This window comes from Aspergillus pseudotamarii, assembly GCF_009193445.1.
Source record: "Aspergillus pseudotamarii strain CBS 117625 unplaced genomic scaffold BDV38scaffold_22, whole genome shotgun sequence".
NCBI lineage: Eukaryota > Fungi > Ascomycota > Eurotiomycetes > Eurotiales > Aspergillaceae > Aspergillus > Aspergillus pseudotamarii.
In genome coordinates this window covers 355,546-381,366 of record NW_022475036.1, presented here as the reverse complement: position 1 = coordinate 381,366, position 25,821 = coordinate 355,546, and the positions used below count along the sequence as shown (strand labels likewise).

At 48.5% G+C, this 25,821-nt stretch overlaps 7 protein-coding genes across 7 annotated transcripts; 3 read left to right on the top strand and 4 right to left on the bottom strand.

Moving 5' to 3' along the window:
* Positions 1-164: 164 nt before the first annotated feature.
* Positions 165-635, bottom strand: BDV38DRAFT_282295 (uncharacterized protein; the record flags this gene model as incomplete). The annotated part of the gene is made up of 2 exons (XM_032059758.1): positions 165-285; positions 346-635. 2 exons carry the CDS (start codon positions 633-635, stop codon positions 165-167), a joined length of 411 nt encoding a protein of 136 aa, XP_031914357.1.
* A 108-nt stretch (positions 636-743) lies between these two features.
* On the top strand, positions 744-3,333 carry pex8 (putative peroxisomal membrane protein Pex17). Its single transcript, XM_032063879.1, has 4 exons — positions 744-1,071; positions 1,131-2,128; positions 2,183-2,631; positions 2,684-3,333. The coding sequence occupies exons 1-4, from the start codon at positions 998-1,000 to the stop codon at positions 3,239-3,241; spliced, it is 2,079 nt and encodes a 692-aa protein (XP_031914356.1). The 5' UTR covers positions 744-997; the 3' UTR covers positions 3,242-3,333.
* Positions 3,334-3,425: 92 nt separating this feature from the next.
* Positions 3,426-4,262, bottom strand: BDV38DRAFT_282293 (protein-S-isoprenylcysteine carboxyl O-methyltransferase; the record flags this gene model as incomplete). Its single annotated transcript, XM_032059757.1, has 2 exons — positions 3,426-3,514; positions 3,590-4,262. 2 exons carry the CDS (start codon positions 4,260-4,262, stop codon positions 3,426-3,428), a joined length of 762 nt encoding a protein of 253 aa, XP_031914355.1.
* A 3,290-nt stretch (positions 4,263-7,552) lies between these two features.
* Positions 7,553-15,337, top strand: BDV38DRAFT_282291 (putative ubiquitin C-terminal hydrolase; the record flags this gene model as incomplete). Its single annotated transcript, XM_032059756.1, has 5 exons — positions 7,553-8,174; positions 8,237-8,393; positions 8,448-15,079; positions 15,141-15,197; positions 15,252-15,337. The coding sequence occupies 5 exons, from the start codon at positions 7,553-7,555 to the stop codon at positions 15,335-15,337; spliced, it is 7,554 nt and encodes a 2,517-aa protein (XP_031914354.1).
* A 521-nt stretch (positions 15,338-15,858) lies between these two features.
* On the bottom strand, positions 15,859-17,789 carry BDV38DRAFT_75129 (putative transcription factor TFIIE complex alpha subunit). The gene is made up of 3 exons (XM_032063876.1): positions 17,597-17,789; positions 17,419-17,514; positions 15,859-17,356 (listed from the first exon to the last, which is right to left on the bottom strand). Exons 1-3 carry the CDS (start codon positions 17,689-17,691, stop codon positions 16,219-16,221), a joined length of 1,329 nt encoding a protein of 442 aa, XP_031914353.1. The 5' UTR covers positions 17,692-17,789; the 3' UTR covers positions 15,859-16,218.
* A 312-nt stretch (positions 17,790-18,101) lies between these two features.
* BDV38DRAFT_245034 (pseudouridine synthase PUS2) lies at positions 18,102-20,399 on the top strand. The gene is made up of 4 exons (XM_032054417.1): positions 18,102-18,424; positions 18,481-18,684; positions 18,739-19,929; positions 19,994-20,399. Exons 1-4 carry the CDS (start codon positions 18,339-18,341, stop codon positions 20,211-20,213), a joined length of 1,701 nt encoding a protein of 566 aa, XP_031914352.1. The 5' UTR covers positions 18,102-18,338; the 3' UTR covers positions 20,214-20,399.
* Positions 20,400-20,657: 258 nt separating this feature from the next.
* bud4 (putative GTP binding protein (Bud4)) lies at positions 20,658-25,723 on the bottom strand. The gene is made up of 5 exons (XM_032054416.1): positions 25,544-25,723; positions 25,288-25,437; positions 22,508-25,232; positions 21,750-22,453; positions 20,658-21,690 (listed from the first exon to the last, which is right to left on the bottom strand). Exons 2-5 carry the CDS (start codon positions 25,375-25,377, stop codon positions 21,091-21,093), a joined length of 4,119 nt encoding a protein of 1,372 aa, XP_031914351.1. The 5' UTR covers positions 25,378-25,437; positions 25,544-25,723; the 3' UTR covers positions 20,658-21,090.
* Between the last annotated feature and the right edge of the window lie 98 nt (positions 25,724-25,821).

Sequence of the window (25,821 nt, the reverse complement as noted above, 5' to 3'; positions counted from 1 at the left end):
TCGGTGTTTAAAAGGACTTTTTGACTCGCTCGATAGAGAGTAAAAATCGCATGCACAGTGCACCACGTTCTTCGTGTATAAATGCCAGTATTTGAGGTATGATTCAAGTCTCAAACCCATGAAGGGCACATTGTGCGAAGGCGTATCCCCTTGCTCCGTACGGATTACAGTCCACCTTGCATAGGAAAGCTCGATAAGATTAGGACCAGCATGTTGATGCCACCCCATATCATGGGAATCCACGTCGACATCCTAAAATTACCGGCTTCGTAAACGGAACCCAGACTGCTTCCCATATTAGCTTCATAGTTCGGATATAGCTTTTGGAACCCCATGTATACTTACACTAAACCAATAATACTCCCAGCTAAAAGCGCCTCTAATCCTGCTATAATACCGTACACTAGTGGTATAGCAATACAAATCCGCCAGCTTCGGCCTTGCATCGCCAGGGCCCAAGCGGCCACTGACAAATGGCTTGCCAGGTAGAATATCAGGGTCCAATAGAGCGTGAACCGCCAAATGTCCCGGGTATAGTATAGGTAGTAGACGGCAGCATTTGGTCGCGGAAAGGGATCATAGAGCGATGGGAACGCCGGTGTCTGGTAGTTGATCGGGACACGGTTGTCAGTCATTTGTCCTGACAAAGGCTTGTCGCCTTGTCAACAGGGGCAGCTGCACGAAAGAAAGTCAACTACCATGGTACCTAGCGTAGTGGGGACAGGCTAAGCTTAGTGGTATTACGGAGCGTAGAATGTAGCCATTCTGATCACGGGAGTCATCTTAGGTTCTAGCTCGGAGTTATGACCGGTTTGCATTGTTTGCCTCCGTGCTCCCAACCTCGGCAGGTGATCCGGGGTCCTCCGCGGGTAACTGATAGCGCTGGAGACCTGTTGTTCTACTCCAATTGCCGAATACGACGGCCCTTTGGCAGGTGTCATTGTATCTTGTGCTTTGCGTGCTCCTACCCTCAAGTCTAGCATTTCTGTGATCTAAGATGGCATCAGCGCGCTCTCTGGGTCGTCTTTTACGGTCGCTCCAATCTCCATCAGAACTTCAAGATGCGTTTGCGTATGATAATACCCGCTTTATCACTCCGATCAAGGACCTTACTGACAACTCTTCTTCAGTCTGCTCCCCACGGCTACCGGCCTCTTATCTGTACTCGCAAATCCTTTGAACATTAGTTTGCTTGCATCACAACTGCTTGTAGCCCCTTCTGTCTGGGATCATGCAGTCGACCTCCACGCCTGCCGGAAGATACTCAGTGTATTCAACACTGCCGCCATGGCCATCATCCGAAACGAAGAATCCGATGACCCAAGGATACCATACACTAAGCCTGTGAAGATAGAGCGAGAAGCATGGGTCAAAGCTGTTGTCAGTGGGGCGGACGAGAAATCTCCGCGTTGGAGGCATATGCTTCTAATTGGAGGAGTCCTTCTTGGCTTTGAAGCACAGGATAGACAAGGCTTGCCCCTCAGTGTCCGTAAAAAGCTTGAGTCGGCTCTTGTAACTGCTGCTCAGCTTGCTATTGAAGAGCTAGACCCCCACAACAAGATCGACGGTCTTTGCATAACCATGGTCTTGAATTATACGTTTCCATTGTTGTCCGACTTGGAGAGGAGCAACCTTAACTACGACCGACTATTGCCGGTAATCATGGATGCGACGTTTTCATCACTGGAGGGTCTCGACGGAGGGTCCTTTCTAGGGACAATTGATAAAGATATTGTTGAGGCACCGGGGAAGCGCTTCCAATGGTCCGCACAATCCGATACTTTCGTCCGTGTGGCAGCAATTTCCTCCAGCCCCCTCATCTCGGCGCTAGGGCCGCTATCCAGACTGATTGCACATGCAATTGAAAATGCGCATGACCCGAGACTCATTGCGCAATCAGTTGATCACATTGCGGACTTTGCCCGCACAGTAATGATCCAGTGGCGCCAGAACAAGCTATCTGAAGTTGACAAGGCCGAGGAAGCCGACTTCTTGGATGCGGAATCATTGAAGACAACTATCCCAGGCTTATGGAAACTACTCCGCAATAGCTTGTATTCGATCGTGATTGTCCTTCGAGCTATTCTTGGGAGAGTCATAAACGATCATGTTTTAGCTGCGAACAAAAGTTAGTGTCATACAAGTTATATATCGATGTCTCCTTCAGCTAACCATACTTCAGGTGCACCTTTCCTATCGATGCAAGCGCTTCACATACTCCGCAATTTGTATTTTATTACGTCTCGTATTGGACAAAACACCTCGTCTCAACATATGTTTGTGACTTTGACGGCGGTGGACATTCTCGCCCAATATCCAGATCTATGTGAGAACTTCTTGAGAAGCATCAAGCCAAATGAGCTCGGCCAAATACCCGCCCATCCCCTTGAGAGGTGCCTCGACCTATACTTTTTGAATACGTCAGAACTTTTCACCCCCGTGTTGTCTTCGAAATTCAGCGAAGATGTTCTCGTTTGCGCCGCGGTTCCCTACTTACCCGCTGGGGGAGATAATAATCTTCTTGAAATTTTCGAGGCTGCACATAGCGTAGTTCTCGCTGTGTTTGCAATTCCAGGGAATGCGCAGGTAGCAGCCAAACTTCTTCCTTTCTATATTGACAATCTTTTTGCTGTAAGCTAGGTCTAAACACTATGAAAAATCGGGTACTGATCCAGCTTTCCAGGTGTTTCCTGACAATCTGTCCATCCGCCAGTTCCGCCTCGCTTTTAGGACTGTCCTCCAAGTTACCGCTCCTCCGTCGCCAATTGCAAATACGCAGCGTCACCTGCCCTCTGTTCTCCTTGAAGTCCTTCACGACCGGGCCCTGCACGCCTCGAACAAGGTCCTACCGCAACCTGCTGACAGTGGAGCTGGATTAGAAACCAGCAAGACGCCACCGCTCTCGGAGCAAGCCGCTCTCACACTTTCTTTAATCGATGGTTTGAGCTTCCTTCGGGTGGAAGACTTAGAAGAATGGCTGCCCTTGACGGCCCAACTGATCAATACCATTCGTGAGTCTGAGATGCGAACCGCCTGCGTTGAACGGTTCTGGCAGGCCTTGAGTAGTGGCGAGATGGATGTCGAGCGGGCATGTTACTGCGTAGCCTGGTGGAGCACTAAAGGTGGACGTGAACTCGTTCTCTTTGGAAACGATCTCGGTGCTACTGAATCGGAAGCCCATGGTCCTTATATGAGTGGTGCAGTTGGAGGAGTTGCGCCGGAAAGAGAGAGTAAACTTTGAGTTCTCTGATGGTTTGTACATATTATGGGATTTCCTTCCGATCTAGTCGTTGTAGCGCATGGCGTTCGGTGTAGCATGTGATACCATCGCAATTTTATACAGCTGCCTGTCAAGGCAGATGTCATTTCTGTACAGTCTATAGACATATAGCATTCAAACCAGCACTTCAAGCAAAATCATATAATCAATGGATGCCTGGAATTCCCACCCATGACCTCTTCCTATACTCAACGTAGTCATCTCCGAAAAAGGCAATTAAGAACTTCTCTTCCCCTAAACACAAATCCACATTAGTACCAACACACCACACATGTGAGCAAAGAAAGAGACGGGAGAACAAAAGCTTACGAAAGATCCGACTAGAGAAGAACCTCCACAGCACCAGGGTATATCCGATAAAACAAACCACATTCCCCAATACCAATTGCGTCCCTAATCCCCACCAAAAGAACCCAAAGTAGCTAGGATGACGCAGCACGGCATAGATACCACGCGTAACGAGACTATGATCCTCCTTCCGCTCGACCTGCACTGTATGGTTGAAGTTACTCCCCGCCTGCACCATCGCCAACGTGCGAACGACCTGGCCAATAATCATTAGGATGAGGCCCAACGCAACCTGAATCTTTAGGCCTGGTGCGAGAACTCCCCAGTTCAGGTAGGCGGCGGTCGGCCAGAAGCGCTGGGCCAGGAGACATTCCAGCGCGGCGGAGATGTGTGCGACATTGTATGCCCAGCCATTGGAGGAGAGGAGGAAGGCGGAGATGTTAGCATAGCGGGTGTTGTATGCAGCTGTTACATAGTATTCGAGGAAGTGAAAGAGGGCGAGGGAAGCGAGGAAGAATGGGATACGCCAAAGGGGGGTTTCGAGGAAGCGGATGACAAAGGTCAGGGAGACGGAGAGGCCGAGGGTGGTGCCAATTAGGAATGCACGTAGTGAGATTCCAGCGAGAGACTTTTTGCCGTTGGGGTAGTTGGAGGGGTCGAGAGGGGGAGGTGGTTTTGATGTTGAGGTAGGCATCGTTGCTGCTGCTGGTCTGGAGGAGGTCCGGTCGATAGAGAAGGAGGAGCTCGATTTGGGTATTATAGGGTCCATAGGAATGGAAGAGGATGAAGGGATTGTATTTTGGGTCATCCCTTTTGTCTAATATGAAATTTGACTGCTTTCCCCGTGCTTTAGAGTTCCGCAACAGCTGCAGTTGTGAAAGGAGACAGGGGTGATGAATTGGCGTCGCAGTAGAAGAAGTAGAGAGAGAGAGAGAGAGAGAGAGAGAGAGAGAGAGAGAGAGAGAGAAAGAAAGAGAGAGATTTAATGTGTCATGATTGAGGGAAAATACAACAATGAACTTGCGCTACTGAAACATCTCATAGAGAGGATGTTGCAACTAAAGAATACATACAAGAACAATGTGTCGGATGGAGAACAATATGAATTAATGAATATTCAACTTTTCGCCATAAATTAATTAGTTTGTCTGGTTGGTCTTAATTTACCAAACTCCCGGCGCCAGACAAAGAAAAAGTCCATGCACAAACCCCCCCCGCGCCATTAGTGAATTATGCGATAGACACACCTAACTAATCAACCAAATTATCTTTGAAAAATCTATTGGAATCAACTAAATTCTTTGAAAAATGGACTCTGAAGAAGCCCGATTAGCCAACCGGGAGAAGATGCGACAGGGGGAGCTCTATTACGCCTTTACTCCGGATTTAATTGCTGCTCGGTCTCGTTGTACGAGAGCTTCTCGCCGCTTCAACAACGCCGAGGATGTCTCTCGTCGACGTCTTGTAGAGCTTTGGAGAGAGTGAGTACGGGAAGCACTTGCACAAGGAATCCTTGCATACGCAATCCATACTCAATCTTCCTCTATCTGTTGTGTGTGTTCCATATAAGATAGACGTCTTTATACTCTCATCGTTGCGACAGCCGACCCATAAACCAAAGTTGCGCTACCACACGAGATACTGACTATGGTCCAGTCTTGTCCAGGACAAAACCCCTCTCCCACCCCTCAAGGGCGACCCAGAAGAAGATGAAGCTCTCTTCGAGAATGAACCATGGATCGAGGCTCCCATCCGAATGGACTATGGGTTTAATGTGAAGTTGGGTGAAGGCGTCTTTATCAATGCCAACTGCCACATTATCGACACCTGTCTGGTGACGATCGGGGCACGGACCATGTTCGGTCCCAATGTGCACCTGTACAGCGGAACTCACCCTTTGGATCCTGCCTTGCGCAATGGAACCAAAGGCCCCGAATCGGGAAAGGAGATCCATATCGGTGAGGATTGTTGGTTGGCCGGGAATGTCACGGTTCTCCCCGGGGTGACAATCGGAAAGGGTGCAACTATTGGAGCTGGAAGTGTGGTCACAAAGGTACGGATATATTTTCCTCTCCATCCGCCCCCTCTCTTGAACTCTATTGATAATTATGGTGCGCAAATCGCTTAGGATGTCCCTGCTTTCCATTTGGCCGTCGGCAATCCAGCAAGGGTCATTCGAAAGATCCAAACTACAATGGAGGGGGAACCGCCAAGTTAGGCGCTTTGTTTACCAGGTACTTGTCTATCCTGTATACTCTTTAGAAGCTTACATCGACAAATCGTTGGGTTCCATTCTAGATGCACTGCTTCATTGTACATATCCAAGAGACAAAGGCGATGTTTGCGACTCTGATCCTATTCCGGAAGTTCAACATAAGTCCGAGGGTGTAGCTACACTTTAATGTAGTACGGGCATTCATTCATTGCATTAAGGAATGGAGGTGATGCATATGTCTCTAAAGGTCGACATAGCAACAAGACAAAGGGGAATTACGGAGTAACTAAGTTAGAAATCTAGACCCCAACGGGGCCCACTCATCAACAATTATCAATGTATGTACTATGGAGTACTTAGTACTTAGTACTTACTCGGAGTCGTGCACGGAAGCTAGAGCGTGGAATGTTCCTGTGGATCTTCGTTCGGGTGCTTTTTAAGGTTGGGGAAAATTACAGGGTAAAATTAAATACTAAAAGTAGTCCTAAACAAAGGCCATTGATTAGCGGAACGATCCATGTCATTCATTTAAATACTTGTCAAATGCGCAGGTGGAATTTTGTATCCACCGGTCAGTATGAATCATTTATTGCATCAATGCAAGGTGCAGCTGAGACCCTTTGGACCTTGTATACTACTACTACTAATACTAATTACTAAGGTAGTACTTGCTCTGCTACTCATGCTTCAAACCAAGGCTGGCTGAACATCCGGAGAATGAATTAAAGTAAGGGGGAGAGCAGATGCATATCAAGACACAAAGAAGAAGGGGGAAAAAAGAAAAAAGGTTGAGAATTATCTAAGAGTTTCAGTCGCAAAGGTTTGTTCGACTCACGTTCTCGTTCTCATGCCCTAGGTTATGGTTTATTAGAAACCCTCGTGTTAGAAGAGTAGCTTAAGGCATATAATATTAATGATGTCATACTGAATTTATTCTCTATTGTACACCACTTTTGCTTCTTATATCAGATAGGATAACACGTTACCGCAAAGTAGCAACTGTGTTTTGTACCGTACGCATACACGTAGTAAGGTAGTATGTACACAGTCGAAAGTTCCTAGGGTTCCATGAAACAATACTGTTTGTTCTTTTATGTCCATAATACTTGAGAAGAAAAGGAAACTATAGAGTAAGAAAAGAATACAGTGCCTTTTCTTTTTCTTTTTCTTTTCTATTCTGAAAACAATGAAACAATATGCAATATCTCTGTAGCCAAAAGGCCGTGTCCAGAAGGGCCCTTTTTGGTTTGCTGTGTGGCCGCCAAAAATTAAAAAAAAAAAAAATAGAAAAGAACCAACGAGTGTTGAGCTTCTCCACCGCAACGTCAGAGCTATTGCTCTTCTATGGTTCTTTGCTTTGCATATCTTTCCGCCAAACTTTACGGAGAGCTATTCTCTTTCCTTTTATTTTAATTTTTACCCTGGTTAAGTCAACTCACCTTTACACCCCCTCAAGGCTACCATTTTCAGCCTACCTTTAGTTTTCTTTTTCTACCTCCCCTACTGTTACTCCTCATCCATGTTCAGGCCGAGCTGAGCGCTGCGTCCCCGCAAACCAATCATAAATTCTATTTTTTTTTTAACCCGCATCATTCGCCCTTCCTTCCCGTCACTCTTACGACTCTCATCTTTCTCTTTATCATCGCCTCTCTTTCCCTTCTCACTCGTGGCTGCTGGTCTTCCACTGCTTTTTTTTTTGTGGAAAAACTTCGATCATTCCTACACCTTTGACTTTCCTGTAGCTCCCCAGAGAAACACAGGAAAATGTCATGGCAGCTGCCCCGCTAGAGAGCTCTAGCACCCCGCTTGACCCTATATCGACCGACTCGACACGTTCCCCTGGAGATCCCATGGAAGAAAGCGATCCTCAATCTACCCGGAAACGCCCCCGTCTCGACAGTGGAAGTGGCATCCGGCAGCCTTGGTCAAGTAACGAGGTCTCTACTTCTCGATTACCTGAGCGGACTCCGGATGCTCCTGCCACGACTGAACAAGAAGCTCCGACGTCGACCCGCCCGGCTAGCCGAATGACTATCAATACGAAATCTCCAGTCGCCGATAACATGACGTCTATCCCCAAAGATACCCCTGCTGATCGGCCAACCGCCCACTCCCCCGCTCCCTCCGCGGATGACGTCGGCGCTCGTCCCTCCAATGTTATATCCTTGCTATCCTCTCCTGCCCAGAGCCCGGAGATTGAAGTGGCCGAGCTGGAGGACATGGACCAAGATCCAAGTACATCGAATTGGAAGCCGTTGGGCGAAACGTTAGAAGAGTCCGAGGTGGTTCAGCTTCATGAACAAGCGCCTCTCACAGACACCTTCCCAAAGTTCCGCAGCGATCTCGATTTACGAGACAACTTGGAGGAGATCGGCGCTATCATTGAGAAAGGTACGGCAATACCACCGGGTTCATCTGAAGCGGCATGGATTGACTAACTAATTCATTGGCAGGGTCTCCGCCGGAGGCAACACCGTTCTTCCTTGCTGTGAAGAACTGGCTCGATGACGTCGCAAATAACCTAGAGCAGTTGACTTTCGAGGGGCTATTGGACGAGCGGGATTTTTGGGAACAACTTCCTATCATACCAGAGAGTCTACTGCGGAACTCGTAAGTGTCACTAACAACATCCAATTTATCATAAATACTGATGAGCTGTAATAGGCAAGACCTCCAGCCAGATGAAGGCCGGGGGCCTTGGGCATGTCTGGAGGAGTTTTTTCTTAACTATACCCGGCTTGCACTCCATATAGTCCGCCTGGATACCTTAGTCTTGGGCCAATTAATAGAAGACGCAGACCTGCAGGTATCGGACTTAATATCAAGAGCCTATCTTCCTTCACTTGGTTGGATGCTCCAGGTAAATGGTATACCCTTCTTTCGTACTGCGGAAAGAGTCCATGGCGTGGAAGTGATCAACCTGGTTGCTCGTCTGAACGACCACATTCTGGCTCCTCCGTTCAACGTGCTGCAGTGGCTATCTGAATATGCCGCCTGTGTTATGACCTTGATACCCCGTTGGTCCCAACTCTCATCCCCTTTGGTTTCAGTTGTGACTATTGTGCACAACTTGATGGATTCCGGAAACGAGCGGAGAAAGTACCAGGCAGATGATGCCCTAATCAATTCCCTTACCTATTTGCGTGCCATGAAAACGGCTTACAGCCTGATGCGGATCATAGACGAGAATTACCAGATGCATGTAAGCAAGAAGTCCTCCTGGGTCACGAGCGAAGTCAGTGATCCGATGCTCCGTTTCATATCTTGGGTTTACTTCACCATCTCGCTCCGTGGCCAAGACCTGGGCTTGCAGATCGCCAAGGACCTCTCCATTGCCGTACCTGAAGATACATCCTCGGACGAGTGTGCTTCCATAATCTACTACGGGTGGAAATTTGCTGCCCTGAAAAAGCACATCCTGGACGGGCGTATGGAGCTAAGGGTCAACGGAATGGAGACTATGCAAATGGACTTGGTCAATGTGTGGCGGCAGTATATTCAGAACGACCCAGCAGGGATTGAACACCCCGTCGTGCAGTACCTTGTCAGATTTCTACGGGAGAATGGAATCGTCGAATATATCGTTAGCATTGATTCTCACCCTCAGCTTATCAGCAGAAGTGGCAACATTGTCGGCTTTTTGATTGTCACGTCCACATACACAGACACGGACACGGACACAATCTGGAAGGCCGTGACAGAGAGCCCCGATCCCCGAACGGTGTCTGAAATCCTCAGAATGCTTACGAGAACCTTCCAAATGCATTTGCCAACATCTCCGGCATTGTTGTGTTTGTGCTCAAAGCTTCTTGATTTGCCGCTTTCCCGCTTTGATTCACGGATGGTGGATTTCTGTGAACAACTTCTCCTTCACGTACGTGAAAAGCACCGCGAGAGACACCAATTGTTGGACGAGCCGCATGTAGACGCTGTTCCACTGCGTTTGTGCGTACGCCTCATTCGTGAAAGTGCTGCCGCGGACGATCTCCCTGTCGAGCATAAGACTATCCTCCAGAAATTCTCGAGTTCGCAGCTTACCTTGTTCATGGATGTCGGACTCAGCGAAATGGACAAAATGGAAACATATGAACGTTGTGTCCAAGACCTGGCCGAGATGAATCAATTTACTGTTGGCAGCATACAGGCTTTGAATGCTCTAGTTCCTAGTTATGATACACAAGAGATACGAAAGCTTGCTCTGGATTTTGACCTGACACGCTTATTGATAAATGAATTGGCTCACACCGTGGACATAAATGAGACGGACTTTACGGAGTCGTTCTCGCGGAACGGCTTTCTTTCGCGCGTCCACTTACTGGCACGCATTATTGACAAGGTTCCGGACACCATAACCACTGATCTAGGTGATCTGCTGTGGAGAAGGGTCCTTATGTCGCAAACTCTCGCCCAACAAGGCAGACGGGCACTCTGGGACACCCTGTGTGCACTGACCAGACATAGTACGAAGAGCAATCCATTCATTGAACGCTGTATCCACGGGTACCTGTCCGACCTTTCTCCTTCTGAAGACTACTTTCTTGAGGTCCTCTCATTTGCAAAACAGGCAATCAATTATGAGGTTCGCTTCAACCCTCCGCCCATTGCCGGTGACAATGAGGTCATCTCGATCCCTGGGATAGACCGGATATGGGATTTTATCTTGACGGCCCCGCCCGGCTCGATCGAAACCGATGCCACTAATTTTGCCATTGAGGTGTACCTCGACCATAATATTATTCACAGATCCCCACGGTCCGCAGTTGAAGCAACTCATGTTGCCTTGGTAGATCGCTGCGTTGACCAATTGAAGTCGGCGGCCCCCAAGTTGAAGTCTGCCCGCGACCAAGGTGCTAATGGTACTAGCGATTCGATGGCTGCGGAGATCCCTGAAGAGGAAATACAGGCGGAAGAATTGAGGTTTAGTCGTTCTCTACTATTTCTGCGTCAGTTCCTGCAAGGCCTGCGCAGTCGACCCCAGTACAGCCCGCCCCAGAACTCGCCGCCTGGCTTGCCCGGTAAACCTGTAAAAGGCGAGCTGGTCAATATCCGTTATCAAGCTTTTGACGGCAGTACACAGTCCAAAGTCCGCTCTTTGCAGATTGGTGATCTCTCAACTGCATCCGAGTTCGTTGAGAAGCTTGTACAAATCACCGGTTTCACAAAACTCAACACTATCTATAGCGGGCATAGGATTGATCTTCTTGAAAAGCCTACTCTCACCGTACGGGACCTCAAACTGAACTCAGGACTGCTAATCGTTCGCCGAGACCCTGACAGCCGTGAACTTACACTGACAGGGCGGCGTCAATCTCTGACATCGGTGGATTCCGAAGTACTTAAGCATTTTGATGATCTTTATGATCTTTTAGGTCTCGAGGATAACTTAGCTCGAGAGATTTACGACTTCCTTGTTGTTTTCCCTCCCCAGGACAGAGTCCTGCAGTTAGTCAGGTCTACCGACAAGTCTGAGCAAGACATATTCCCTATGGGTAAACCGTATAACTTCCTCTACTCAGTAAATGCGCTTTCTATCTGCCTGAGAGAGGAAGCCCTGGAGTCGTCCCCAAATCAAACATTTGTGTCTCATAGTGTCCGAGTTTTAGTTGCTGCGTTAACACGCTCCGAAATGTCTGATTCATTGGATAATTGTCCAATGAAGCTCCTTTTTGCCACTAGTCTGGTTGAATGTCTCCTTTACGCCCTTCTTGTGAGGCCCCCCCTAGCTGGCGATGCAGCATTGATTCCAGATTCGACTGCTTTGATCCGGCAGTTGCTGCATCTAATGGACGTTGGGCGGCATTCGTCGACGGGTTATCTTTCGGAACCTGCTATACATAAGCTAATCTGCAACTCCTTTGCTATCATGATCGAAGGCTCTGTTCGCGACCCCGAGTTTTGGGCTGTGATAAAGCAGCAAGCAAAATTCGACCAGCTTCTGTTCTCGCTACTGTTGGATGAGAACCGTCAGCCTATTCGCAAGGGCATTTCGGAGAACATAGCCGTTGCCTGCAGCCCATCCAAGTTGCTCAAGAAAACGGGGAAACCAGAGGCCCCAGAACAACGAGAGGGCACGACTTCCGAGAATCCAGTCAGGATCGATATTCTTGCTACAATCTGGGAAGCCTTTGTGCAGAACTTCCCCCGGACACTGGGCTGTGTCCAGCAGTCCCAAGAGTTTTTCGAAATCGCTCACGTAGTATTCCAATCGGTTGCGGAAAAGTCACCACGCGATCTCATGTTGAGCGAATACCTCAAGCAATGGAGCGCCATTTTGTTGAATCACCAGACCGAAGAGTTTGTCGGACGAGAGCCTGTCGACCATTTACTTCTGGGCTTTTGCCGTCTACTGAGATCGTGCTTAGAATTTGCAGGATCAACTAATACCACAGTAGACACGTTTGATCTCGCTGAGAGCTTGTTTGACAAATACCTCTTCCCGGATCTTTCGGAGTCAACATCCCTTGTTGCCATCACCCCTCAGACGCCCGTCATGCACGCATCGTCCCGGCAGGAACTTTATGGTATTTTGAACTTGCTCTGCAAATACGATGAAAACTACGCTAAAGTCGTGGTGCGGTTGAGTGATCTCATTCCTGAAGACTACACATATTCACCGACCTGGTGTTTTGATCGCTACAAGATGATCAGATCGCCAGAAGGCTATGCTGGGCTGAAGAATCTATCCAACACTTGTTACTTGAACTCGCTTTTAACCCAACTTTTCATGAATGTTAGCTTCCGCGACTTTATGATGCAGCTTGACCTCATGGATCCTCTTGACTCTCAGATATTACTTGAGGAGACAAAGAAAGTTTTTGGTTATATGCAAGAAACGTGGCTTAAGAGTGTCGATCCGCAAGGGCTAGTGGATTCAATAAGGACCTACGATAATGAACCAGTTGACGTCACGGTGCAAATGGATGTTGACGAGTTCTATAACCTGCTTTTCGACAGGTGGGAGGCTCAAATCTCTAATGCAGAAGACAAGAAGAAGTTTCGCTCCTTCTACGGTGGTCAGCTAGTGCAGCAGATCAAGTCCAAAGAGTGTCCCCATATCTCGGAACGCCTTGAGCCCTTTTCCGCGATTCAGTGCGATATCAAGGGTAAAGCGAGTCTGGAGGAGAGTCTCCAGGCGTATGTCGAAGGAGAAATTATGCAAGGAGATAATAAATACTCCTGCACTTCCTGTGGAAGACATGTAGATGCTGTGAAGAGGGCCTGTTTGAAAGATGTCCCGGATAATCTCATATTCCACCTCAAACGCTTCGATTTTGACATGGTCACGATGATGCGGAGCAAGATAAATGACGAGTTTCAGTTTCCAGAGCACATTGATATGAGCCCGTTCAAGGTCGAGTATCTCTCAGATCCAGACGCAGAGGTTCAAGAAGACCTTTTTGAATTGGTCGGTGTTTTGGTGCATAGTGGTACAGCTGAATCTGGCCACTACTATTCGTACATTCGTGAAAGGCCTACTGCTGATACTAGAGGCTCGTGGGTTGAGTTCAACGATTCAGATGTCACCCGGTTTGAACCGTCCAAGATTGCAGACCAGTGCTTTGGTGGCTACAATGACTCTATGAACAACACTTCCATGGGCCAAGTCCGGTTCAACAAAGTGTGGAATGCTTACATGCTATTTTATCAACGTGTCTCGAGCATGGAGTCATCCAAGTCACTTTATAAACCAACTACCAACCATTGTCCGGTTCGTGTGCAGCTACCAGTGCCTCTTGCCAACCATATTGTGATGGAAAACGAAATTTTCATACGGGCCTTTTGTTTGATGGATCCATACTACGCCATGTTTGTGCGACACCTTCTCTGTCAGCTTCATGATATGAGGGATTTTCACCCTGTGGGTGACTTTAAGTTGGACAAATGTATTATCTTCATCGCTTTGGATACGCTTGAGCAACTTATCTCAAGGAACAGAGAGCCACTGGGACTGGATGTGGTTGTGTCTGAGCTACTTAGGGCAGTCAATGAACTTCCCAAGGCGGCCTACAGAGTTTTACAGTGGGTCGCAGAAAGACCAGCCGGCATACGCAATCTAGTGCTGAAGTGTCCCCATGCAGCTGTTCGAAACAATTCAATCAGGGTCTTCATAAGCGCACTTTCAAAGCTCCAGGAGCTGTGTAACCATGTTGGGCAGGAAGAGAGCTATAGAGACAAATGGCATAAGCGGTACTTAGACGGCTTTGAGAATATGATCGCAGCATTACATGGCCTCTGGATGATGCTGCATACTGTAAGCAGGGCGTGGGATGATTATTTTGAATTCCTCTTACTGCTTGCAAGTTTTGGATCTCTTGAGGCCGGGATGGTGCTCAGTTACGGATTCCTTTCAAAATGCCTGGAAATCGTGTGGCTTGATCGTGATGATTCAAAGAGGCTGAGACGCCATTACATTACTTACTGCAAACTCCTTGAGAAGGGAAGAAGATTCTCACACAGGAAGCTCACTGATCTCCTGTCTGTCTTACTACAGAATATCGATCTTTCTGCGCCCCCTACGCCGGGTGATGAAAGACAGACCTTACCCGACAATAGGTATTCTCTTACAGTTGCGGAAAACGACCTTCTTCGGCCTGTTGGGAGAAACAATGAACTATTAGTTCTGAAAAAGCTTCTCCAGCAATACAGCAGCCCGCAAGCTTGTAGAAGCATTGTTGGAATACTTGTTGATGCGGAGTCCGAAGCTGGCCTCGCAGACCCAATTTGCAAGGCGCTGGAAGATGGCTTAAGAGTCGCGCCTGCCGAACTTTGTGCTCCGTTCTTGGAGGCTACATTGATATTCTGTCGGCGGAGTACTGATGAGGAAAGAATCGTTTCTTTGATCGACTACGTTGCGAAAGGAGTAGAGTCTATCAATGATAGTGGAGGTAAAGAACATCTTGCATTCTTTACTAACATTATGGCGTGCCGCAACGAGCGACTTAATTTCAATGAGGCATGGTTTCTATCCCAGCTCATAGATAAAATCCCAGACTGGGCTCCGACATTGCTCATGTTCCCTGACAGGACAGTCAGGAATATGACAATGGAATTCTTGCGCCGGATATTATTCACAGGAGAGGCTAGCGACATCGGCGACGATTGGCAATCGCGCCATACCCAAGCGGCCAAGGAGCTGGTTCACGCAAGTATCAGCAGGTTGAGAAGGACATACCTCTCAGCCCCTGGGAGCAACGTCGAAGCGAACGTTGTAGAGACAATTAAGACGGTCGTTGAACACTGCTTAGTTACATATTTTGATGACGAACAAGACGAGGAATTTGTCCGCCAGGCGCAAGGTATATTATAATCCTACTCAACTATAGCCTAGTCTTTCACTCTTACTAATGGCGAATATAGCCGTCCTCGGAGCTATTGAGGAATTAGCTGTCGATATGCCGGAAGAGCTGGCTTCCGGTAAGTACCCCTTTTTATTACATCCTTGTCAACGTCTAACCCCTGGGGCTTCAGAATCTGATGTACCTTCTCCAGAGGAATGGGAAGACCACTCAGCGATGGCAAGTGATTCGGAAATGGGGGTTGCAGGCACTCCATGAGGCCCTGTGTGCAATATATCCCTGAAATTCACCCATTGTATCATGACGAAAGATGAATCGATGAAAGGTGCTTAGGGGGGAGAGCGGAGGTATCTCCTTTCGCTTTTGCTCTTTACCTTCGCTGTGTTTGAAACTGCATTGATCGGCGTTTTGTTTGCCCATCCACACTAGAAATGGGTTCTCTGATTCTGAACTCTGTACAGGGAAATGATCCTTTCTCTTATGTTGTTCTCATTTCTCATATTTAATTTCTTCGGCCATGTGTTAAATAAAGAAAGGGTAATGGTGGTGTTGTTCTGCAAGGGCTTGCATTGCTTTCGTTGGAGGGCCTTCACGGTTTGTTTCTACGTTGTCCCTTTCATGAACTAGGGAACGATATTGCTTGATTGAATGACTGACGGCTGCAAATGAGAGTTTTTAAGGCAGTGGTTCCTGGATAGTCCTCAGATCTATGGAACAATTAGAAGGCCTATCTTAGAAAGAAAGCAGGACTTTCACTTGAATGGATTGGTCTCTTCGGAGAATCATACATTGTGGATTTGGTTTCGATTGTTTTTATTTAGACTCCTTATAATACAAAGATGTCTTGACTGCTATTCGAGCCAACAAGAACGTTTGGAGAAAGACAAGGCAGAGCCAGTATAAGTCTACACAAATGTGAGAAATTTGAGAAAGAGAAAGAAGCGAAGGCTCAGTCTATTCATGTTCTTCCTTTTAGACCTTCGTTAAGTTAATATCATACATATACTCCTCTTTTTTCGTCATTGTGCCGTTACCCCCCGGCAGAAATTCTTCTTCCGGGCGCCTGCGCCGAAGGGGGCTGAAGTCGACTGCATGGTAGAGTTTCACCTTCATCAAGGCATATTTTGAGTCAAGCTGCCTCAAACATCTTCAAATTCCTCGTCGTCATCTTCATCAGACTCCTCTTTCTTGACCTCCGGTTCGACTTTCACCCTCTTCGCTGCTGGGCCTTCATCAGTAGCAGACGGTGTTGCTGAAGCTGTTTGAGGAGCACTGGTTCCAGAATCTGTATCGAACTCGCGCTTTATTCCCGTGGACGTTGTGTTCGTAGGTGCACTGGTAGGACCAGCGCTAGTCCCGCCAATGGCCGGTGACGCAGTGTCGCTCGCAGAAACACCACCAACATCTTCGAATTCTTCGTCGAACTCGTCGGAGTCGTCTTCTGCACTGCTGGAATCTTCCTGGGCCTGAAGAGCCTTTTCCCTTTCCATTTCGGCATAGTAGGCGGCGACTTTGTCGTCGAGGGCATCGAGCTCCGGCTTTCGGTCTTCTTCCTCTTTGATCTCGGACTTCAAGTCGACGTCCGTCTCCGTCTTCACCGTATTAAGATTTCCTGCGCTTGTAGACACAGTCGAATGTGTATGCCACACTGGGAGCGCATTCTGCTTCTCTACGGCGGCCTTGCGTGCGGCCTCTTCCGCTTGCTCGGCAGCGCTCTTTTCTTCGCTGGATGTGAGCGAGATCTCAAGGGCCCCGGCATCGGTCTTAGTGTTACCGCGAACAGCTTCCTGTTTCTTGGATGGCACAACAACTGCAGCTCGTGTCGGGTGAGTAGCCTGGTTTCGCACAACATCGATCTTATGATCCCAAGCGGTATCGAAGTCGTTTGGTGGGATTTCAACAGAATCGATTTGTTTGAGCAGCTTCAACATAGTGTCCAGTTGAGCCATAAGCTTGCTGTTCTTCTCATGGCCTGTACGGTCAATCCCTTCCGCCCCCTTTACATCTTCTGTCCGCTCGAGAATAGCCCCGCAGTTTTGGCATTCGAACCCTTCCTCAGAGTACAAGCTCAGCACATCAAGTTCCGTCCATTCTGCCCCGCATCTTAAACATATATACTCCTTCCGTTCCTCGCTCGGCGTATACTGGGCCTTGATCGTTGATGTTAACTTTGAGATCTTGAACTTAATAGCGTCGATGACCGGGTGTAGCGGAATGTAATAGTATTCACGATTAACGGGGCGAGTTGAACCGTCTCGGATTTCTGCTCGTGTATTACTGATGAATCATGTCAGCACTGCCACTGCCCAGCATAACGCGGTACTGTAGGCTAGCCATACACTGATATTAAACGATCCTCGCGTAATTTGGCGCATAGCTTCCGGAGATCTTTCTGTTGCATGCCTAGGAGAAACGCGAGGTCTTCGGCATGGAGTCTACACAATATGTAACCACGGTCAGAACTGATGACGCGAATGGGATAGAACGCTTTATGAATCCAGGCATAGTGAAGCATACACCGAATGGATGAAAAGCGCATCAACCACCAAGATGTGGCGGGTCTCGTAGAAGGCGCGGACTACAGTCCGAATGAGCGTATTCGCAAGATCCATGGTGGTATCTAGGAGGTGTTCTGGTAGGAAAGGAAAGTGTGGCTTGACTTTGACTTTGGTTGCTGAGACGGTGTGGAGGCGATTTCAATCGCTGCTGAGCGCGCAAAGGTTCTTGATATCCCGAACTAAGGTCAGCGCAAAACGAATAGCATGGCTTTTCTTTTTCACTCCGGATGCCAAACGTTGAGCGTAGGTACCTAAATAGAGTTTATGAATAAAAGATCTAGCAGCCCGCAACGCGAAAGCTGGGAACACCAAAGTAAGTATAAAGCCCAAGCAACAATGAGGTTAAAAGGAAGTAAGGATGAGCCCCGGCACTACAAGCGGATGAACTGCCCGCGGCACCCATTGTTGCCTGAGGCCTACACACGAGCTACCCCAATTAGGCCTAGCGGGAAACACACACGCACTAATCCCACTGCGGCTAGAGCCTACGGAAATTCAATCGCAGGCCCAGGAAAAGGCACGAATCTCAAGTGTCGAACGACGCAAGTTTTTCCCCTCTGGACCCGCTTCTTCATGCGTAGCTACGTCTCTGCGCGTCAATATTTGACAGGCTTTCTTTGTCGATCCTTTTCGCCTGTCAACTCGCAGAGACATTTCACATCTCATACGCCGCTCTCTAATTTGCGGAGATCATTGGAACCATGGACAATAACGAAGGAAGAGTTAGCGGATCCGAAGAAGCTGATCGCAAGCGTAAGAAGGGGGATTTGGGAAGGGCAGAGTGGAGGTATGTCTCCCGGCTTCTGGGGTACAAATTCGACAGTCACCGGCTAACCAAGCAAGCCGGCAAACGCTAGATAAGAGAGGACGGTTAGATAAACAGAATGAGGCCAAACGACAGAAGATCGATAATGGAGAGGAAGTCAAAGCTCCAATCTATGCCACGCATTTCTCCCAGGAAGACATCGAGAATGAACAGAGGCGGCCGAAGAAGAAGGTGGCTGTACTTCTGGGATACTCTGGAACGGGCTACAAGGGAATGCAATTGTGCGGACAAGTGTTAGATTCCGTCTAACCTGGACGAATGCTAATCGTCTACAGGAGCGCAACTGAGAAGACTATCGAGGGCGATCTCTTCGCGGCCTTTGTAGCTGCCGGGGCTATCTCCAAGGCTAATGCAGCAGACCCGAAAAAGTCATCGCTGGTGCGATGTGCCCGTACAGATAAAGGAGTCCATGCGGCCGGTAATGTCGTATCCTTGAAGCTGATTGTTGAGGATGAGGATATTGTTCAGAAGATCAACGCACACCTTAGCCCGCAGATCCGCGTTTGGGGTATTCTGGTCGCGAGCAAGTCTTTCAGCAGCTACCAGATGTGCGACTCTCGTATCTACGAATATCTGATGCCGAGCTACTGCTTTTTACCGCCGCATCCCAGCACTTTCCTTGGCAAGAAGATCTTAGAGATCGCTGAAAAGGAAGGTGATGTGGAGGCACACAAGGCCCGGCAGGAAGAGGTCGCTAATTACTGGGAAGAGGCCGATGCGAAGTATATCCAACCCGTTCTCGACAGTCTGGATGAGGATATCCGCGAGGTTGTCAAGAACGCAATCTATCATGAGAAACCTGAAGATGAATCATTTGAAATCGAGAATGGCGAGGAACAAACTCAAGCCACAGAGGGAGGAGCCGATGCCACCGCAAAGCCCGAACTCACCGAAGCCGAGCAGGCTCACAGACGGAAGATCATCGACGCAGTCAAGGCTGTAAAGGCTGCATACAACACCGCAAAGCGATCTTACCGTATTGCTCCCGCGCGCGTTGCCCGTCTGCAAGAGGCGCTGGATAAGTACATTGGAACTAAGAACTTCTACAATTACACCATCCAGAAGTTGTACAAGGACCCCTCTGCAAAACGCCACATTAAATCCTTCAAAGTCGACCCTAACCCGATTATCATCAATGGCACCGAGTGGCTCAGTCTTAAGGTCCACGGTCAAAGTTTTATGATGCACCAGATCCGTAAAATGGTGGCCATGGCCACGCTGATGGTGCGCTGCGGCTGCGACCCCAAACGGATCGTTGATTCATATGGACCGACCAAGATCCCAATTCCCAAGGCACCCGGTCTAGGGCTTTTGCTAGAACGTCCCATCTTCAATGGCTATAGTAAAAAGGCCGAAGAACTTGGAAAGAAGCCCATTGACTTTCAGCAGTATGCCACGGAAATGAACGAGTTCAAGCAAAGAGAGATCTATGACCGAATCTTCCGCGAGGAAGAGGAGACTAATGCGTAAGTTCTCAGCTATATCCCACTCATGCATTTAAACTGTCCAACTAACATCAGGAAAAACAAGTTTCGCTTCATTTTTCAACCATATCGATCACTTCCCTCAAGAAGAATTCCTATATGTTACATCCGGTGGCATTCCAGCTGCAAAACCTACGACTCAACCTTCGGCTGCTACCGAAGACGCTCAGAAGGGCCGAAAGTCTCAGAGAGAAGCCCTAGCAGAGATCGAGGCAGAATCGGAAGATGAGGGCAATCTTCCCAACAATGGAGAAGAGGGCGGTTGAAATATCAGCTATATATGTACATAGTAATAAAAGACTTTGTCGTTTACCTACAGATGCATAATATCTCTCCCAGGTAGTATTAGTTTTTGTCTTTCATCAAGATGAAAAATGAATTTCAATCTACAGGGTTGTAAATATATAGTTCAGTTATATCTTCGTGGGATTGGTGACTACCTTGTATCGTACGAGTAGCTATTACGTCCAGCTTATGACATTCTTCGTTGACAGTAGCATCCACTGTAAGAATAAAACGAGTACTATAGCTAACTTTAGCTAGGCTCGAGCTCATTATGGGTGTAAAGCTCTGAAGTGAGGAATTTGGGCTATGAGAGTATTCCTTGAGTGGGGCTTTGGAAATTATATCTTCGTACGTATGTCCGCAGGATATTATATGTGACTATCATTCGCAAGCCATTCTACAATACAGTATTCCTCATGGATACGGTTATATTCGCCAAGCTTAAGGTAGACGACATATATCTTCATTTACAAAGTCGATCACGGAAAAAGAACAAACTCAATTATTGACGGAGGAAGAGAAAGGCGCTATGTATCATTAATGTACGACAGAATGCAACACAACGCTCGGTGCTGGTGAAAATCGGACTTTGCACAGAAGGAAACACAAAGGGAAGTTAAGTCACACATCAGTTGTACACCAACACCGCAGAGAAAAAGAAGTGGAAAGGAAGAAAGAAAACAAAAAGACAAAAGAAAAAGCAAACAAATCAAGGATGTACGATAGACGAATGAGAAGACAAGGCCAATATGACAAATTGGAACACAGAAGTAGAATCAAAGACGGGAAGAAGAAAAAGAAGAGGTTTAAAAGAAGAAGAAGGAAAAGAAATCAACCCAACCCAGCCTGTTGGTGTGTTTAGAAAATCAAGGAGCGGGCTTTCTGACGTCGAGTGTCCGCACTGCGAACTTCGGGTTGAGACTGGGTGTAGCGATGTTTAGCCCGTGGCGGTGCGGCTGCCGGCGCCGGTGCCGTGGATGTCGGTGGAGGCGCAATATCTTTATCTTTTTTGACGGGTGGGGGAGGAAGAGGCCCATCGAAGCGCCGATCTGTCGTTTCCCGTCTCGATTTGACGCTACGCTCGCGCTTGAGTACGAGCTCGGTCCACTGCTTAACTTGACTGCTTCCCGAAGAACCCTTGCCCACAGCGTCGGCCAATACTTTCATCCAGCCTTCCTTGTCGGCAGCACTATCCGCATAGAAGTCGATCACTTCGCCGTTGCCGAAGCGGATACGGAATCCTTCTTCCACAAACATGTAGCCCTCCTCCTCTTCGGCAAAGGCAGACTTGCGACGTCCACCACCCTTGGTCGTGGTCTCCTTCTGCATCAGGGACGATCTATCATCTATAAGCTTGACGGCCTTTGAGAGGTTAATTGTCGCACGAGGCTGCCGGGTTGTCTCATGGTACGCGGTCAGTTTGGAGCCTTGAAGCTTGAAGAAACGACGACGCCAGAACTGCCAAAGAGATGTCAGTGAGCCGATTCATGAGGAATGTGATCCAAGGGGAAGCTTACGGGGCAGTCGCCTCCCTGCTGAGACAAGAATCCTTCCCAGCTACGGGATGAAACACTCTCCGCTTCACGCATTTCTCGAATGCAAGCGTTCATGCTCTTCGGCATATCCTCATCCTTCCCACCTTTTGGTTTGGGGACAAACAACAGCTGCAGCTCTAGCTTGCCAATCTTGTAAGGAGGCCGCCGTTGGGAAGTAGCGCTGGAGGTACTCTTCTTGCTCTTAACACTGCTTGGCTGGTCTTCAACAGCCCATTCATTGAAGCAGGCCACATCAACCGTGTAAGGGCGGCCGAAAGCATGCTTTTCATGATCGCTCAGCGCTACATACGCACGAGCGAAACTACCGTCCCTAGCAATAAGAGTCCTGAGGCGTTCCCAGACACCTGCGTTGACATCTTTACTCTTCTGCTGTTGGGAAGCCAGTTGGTGCTTCATATCCAATTCCTTTCGCTTGCGAGGGGAAGCAAACACCCTGCTGAAAGTAGACGTCTTCTGCCGCGCGGGGGATGCTGTTGGAGGCGGCTCTTGGACTCTGAATTTTTCATCATCAACCTTCATCTGCAAAGTCAGCTGGAACTCTAGGTCATTTTGTACAATGAGTTCGAATTCCTGCCCGACTGGGGCTGTCTTGCCGAGTTCCAACCAGGCGGTAGTAACACAGTGAAGACCGTTGTCAAGGGTTAGAGAGAAGTATGATCTCTCGCCTACATTAGATTTAGATGATGTCGCTCATGCGTCTGGTGGCATCGGGTACTTACCTCGTGGCAGCGGCAAATCTAGGTACTTCATCCCAACGACCTTGACGAATAGACGACCTCGCTCTTCTCCTTCGTCCAAGGCCCCATTCAAAGCAGGTTCGTTTTCTTCGATTGTCGCAGGGTTTTCTTGAACATTGCTCTGTTGGCCTGGAAGAGGGGGCACAGGTCCAGGAACAGGCTTCTTGCGGATTCCGCTAGCCTGCCTAATGCTTGCACGGCGAGTTTGTCCGTTCCAAGGCACGGTGGTCCAAGTTTGCTGGCTTGCTTTCCGGGGTGTGGGTATAGCTGACTTTGTTCCTCTAGAGTCTGCCGGGGCAGCTCCAGGAGCAGTAGCAGGCTCGTCTTCATTGCGGCTGCTTGCAATGATAACTTTCGTGTTATGTCTCATGAGGTAGCCTCTCTGTTTAGGGATTTGCTCGTTAGCGATTGGCTCCGTAATATTGCCAAGGCAATTCTGCACGTGTCTATTGGGCCCAGCACGAGAGTACAATTGGGAAAGGGATATCTCAAACGCAACCTTTTGGTTTTCAATGACGCGGTCGAACTCTTTGTCCAAACCAAAGCCGAGGCTTTCTTCCTGGATACTGAACGGGATGTCCAGTTTCACAAGACTGCTTTGTCGTTGGGAAACTTCCTTCGCAGGCTGGGACGGTAGGGTGTCCTCGGGGGCGGAATGTTCAGATTCGTTGGATTGCTGCTTGCTGAGGCCGGGCATGGGTGGGGGATGTTGTCCGCTTATTCTACGGCGAGTGGCAGCCATGGATTCTAAATCAGCTGGGGTCAATGATGGCCGTGTTTTAAGACCGGTTCCCGGGGCTTTGACGGTCGCAATTGGATCAGGAACACTTTCTTCTGGTGGGGCTTCTGTGTCGCTATCATCGTCAACAGGATGGCGGATCACAGAATCTGGGGTTGAGGGCTCTGATATTTGACCGTCACCCTCGGGGGTTATTGGGCGTTGCAAGGCCTCTTTGATGGTTGACATTTTGGATCCAGGGGCGGGCTCCGCCTGGGTCTCCTGGGGTGTCTGTTCGGTCAAAACCTTGTCACCCTGATCCGCAGGGACGGGCGTCGCCTGTCCTGCGTCAGAATTCCGAGAGCTACCTTTCTCTGTCAAGTCATCTTCCATCTGCTGGCTGGGATACCGGCTCTCCTCGTCGCTAGTCAGCTTATCCTTCAGGCTCTTGAGGGAGGAATCCTTCGACGGGATTGTTTCATAATAATCGGGAATATCGTAAAGATCGTTGTCATGTTCTTCTTCTTGTTTGATCACCACACTATTGGTGTCATCGTAATCGTCGCCGTCGTCAAGCATATCATCATCATTTTCAAGTGACGGGATCGGAACATCTGGGTCATAATTCATATAAGAATGAGGACTGGAAGGGATCTGGGAAGACTCGTCAAATGAGTCGTCCATGAAGCTTTCACTCCGTCGGAGGTCACGCAGGATGGAATCCCTGGAAATATGCGGTGGTGAGAAGGCCTCTGGGGCAGCTCCAGGAGCTTCACCTGTAGCCTCAGTGTCATGTTGTTCTGGTTGATTGGAGGGAGTCTCGGTTTCGCCTTGACTTCCATCATCAGGCTTCGACTGCGGCTCGATATCTTGATGTTCCGGGTTTGCATCCTCCTGTCCATGCTCTTGTATTGCCATCAAGCGCAACCTGTCCTCCAGCGACATCGAGGAATGGCCAAATTCGGTGATATCTGATTTGCTATAGGAAGCTGGTCCTGGAGGGGATGGCAGAACCCGTTGGCTACCACTTCCAAGTTCAAATGCTGAAGCCAGTTTACTGGGAGACGAAGGATTTGGCGGGAAAGATGTACGCCCTGGGAGAGGAGGGAGGGGCCGAGGCTCGCCATTAGAGTCTAGAGATTCAACAGGAGCGTGTTTCTCAGATGTCTCCTGTCGCGACGAAGGCCGGGGATCTGGATTATGGCTCTCCTCATCCTCAGTGAAGGGGTCTTCGTCCTCTTTTACCAAATCATCGTTAGCGTTGGATGGGCTCATGTAACGCCAGTCCTCAGGCAGTACGACAGGGGTCTTCTCGAGGTCCTCGAGCGAGGCATCAAAGCTGTCCTCGCGGTCTGTCAAAGAGTCGCGGTCGAAACTGATGTCCGGGAACTCGTCCTCATCAGACTCGTAGCTGCCTTCCCGAGAATCAGAGGCGATTGAAGACGGGTCGGGCGTTGTCATCTCGTACTCGTTGACCTGAGGGGGGGCGGCATCAAAGGTGACGCTTTTAGCGTGTCGGTTGTCCGCATCAGACCAGATTTCATTCTCTGGGTCAAACCCCATGTCCTTGACGCCAAAACGGCTTGCGCGGGACAAGGAAGACTTTGCTGGAGGTGCCTGTTCCTTGCTTGGTGATGGCGGCCTTGGACCTATTGGGCCAGCCTCTTGCCTGTTCGACATTTGCGACGGTTGCGTGCTTTGTTCTTCCTTCTGCGGCGACCGATTTGTAGCCAAGGGTCTGTGCGGTACATATACATTTGTTGGGTCGTACTCTTGGTTATAGTCGCGGAGCATGTTGCTGTTTCTGACGCGCGATTGCCGCTTCAAGTTTTCAATAGACGGTCGCTTCGAGCTGGAAAATGGAGACTCGGGGTCATAAGGGACCTGATTTTCTTGGGGTTTGGGGAATGGAGATCCAGATTCTCGTCCTTGCCAAAAGAGACGCGGGGACGATTTGACGTCGTAGGCGTCGGTACTGTTCCTCATCATCTGAGCGACTATCATCAGTCCAATAAACATCATCCATAAAGTAGTAAACACGTACTTTGGTGTTTTGGTTCCACACAGGCGAGTTTCGTCGTTGAGCCATAGGACTCACTTCCGAAAGTGGGCGTTGGCCAGTACCACTGCCCATCTTGACGGGGAATTTTTGTTCTGTTACGATGCAGTCCAAGACAAGTTCGAGAGAAAAGCGCTGGGGTTAAGATGTCAGTATCGCTTGTTTCCTCATCGCATAGCACGGATGAAACATAAGATTCCCCGACGTTGACGTCCCTTGCTGCTGGAATGACGCGCCTTACCTGATTTTGATAAACAACAACAACAGAAGCCGATAAGAAAAGTCGCTTTGAAATTCAAGAACGAAGTCAATTGAAATTGAGTTGGGAAGCGCTTGGTTTGTTCGTAAATATCGTAACAGGCCTGCAATGATGCGTCACAAGGGGGAAAGGAAGTATAAAAGAGAAAGAGGGGAAAAAAAAAAAAAAAAAAAAAAAAAAAAAAAAAAAAAAAAAAAAAAAAAAAAAAAAAAAAAAAAAGAGGAGTAGCACGTTCCAAAAAATATTTGCCGATTCGTTAA

Coding starts and splice junctions, on each gene's coding strand:
- pex8 (XM_032063879.1), top strand. CDS start 998: ATGGCATCAGCGCGCTCTCTGGGTCGTCTTTTACGGTCGCTCCAATCT. Junction 1,072..1,130: donor GAACTTCAAGATGCGTTTGC/GTATGATAATAC, acceptor ACTCTTCTTCAG/TCTGCTCCCCACGGCTACCG. Junction 2,632..2,683: donor ATATTGACAATCTTTTTGCT/GTAAGCTAGGTC, acceptor CCAGCTTTCCAG/GTGTTTCCTGACAATCTGTC.
- BDV38DRAFT_75129 (XM_032063876.1), bottom strand. CDS start 17,691: ATGGATCTTGCGAATACGCTCATTCGGACTGTAGTCCGCGCCTTCTAC. Junction 17,515..17,596: donor GCGCTTTTCATCCATTCGGT/GTATGCTTCACT, acceptor CATATTGTGTAG/ACTCCATGCCGAAGACCTCG. Junction 17,357..17,418: donor GAGGATCGTTTAATATCAGT/GTATGGCTAGCC, acceptor ATGATTCATCAG/TAATACACGAGCAGAAATCC.
- BDV38DRAFT_245034 (XM_032054417.1), top strand. CDS start 18,339: ATGGACAATAACGAAGGAAGAGTTAGCGGATCCGAAGAAGCTGATCGC. Junction 18,685..18,738: donor GGCTACAAGGGAATGCAATT/GTGCGGACAAGT, acceptor AATCGTCTACAG/GAGCGCAACTGAGAAGACTA. Junction 19,930..19,993: donor GAGGAAGAGGAGACTAATGC/GTAAGTTCTCAG, acceptor AGGAAAAACAAG/TTTCGCTTCATTTTTCAACC.
- bud4 (XM_032054416.1), bottom strand. CDS start 25,377: ATGGGCAGTGGTACTGGCCAACGCCCACTTTCGGAAGTGAGTCCTATG. Junction 25,233..25,287: donor TGTGGAACCAAAACACCAAA/GTACGTGTTTAC, acceptor ATAGTCGCTCAG/ATGATGAGGAACAGTACCGA. Junction 21,691..21,749: donor AGCAGGGAGGCGACTGCCCC/GTAAGCTTCCCC, acceptor TCTCTTTGGCAG/TTCTGGCGTCGTCGTTTCTT.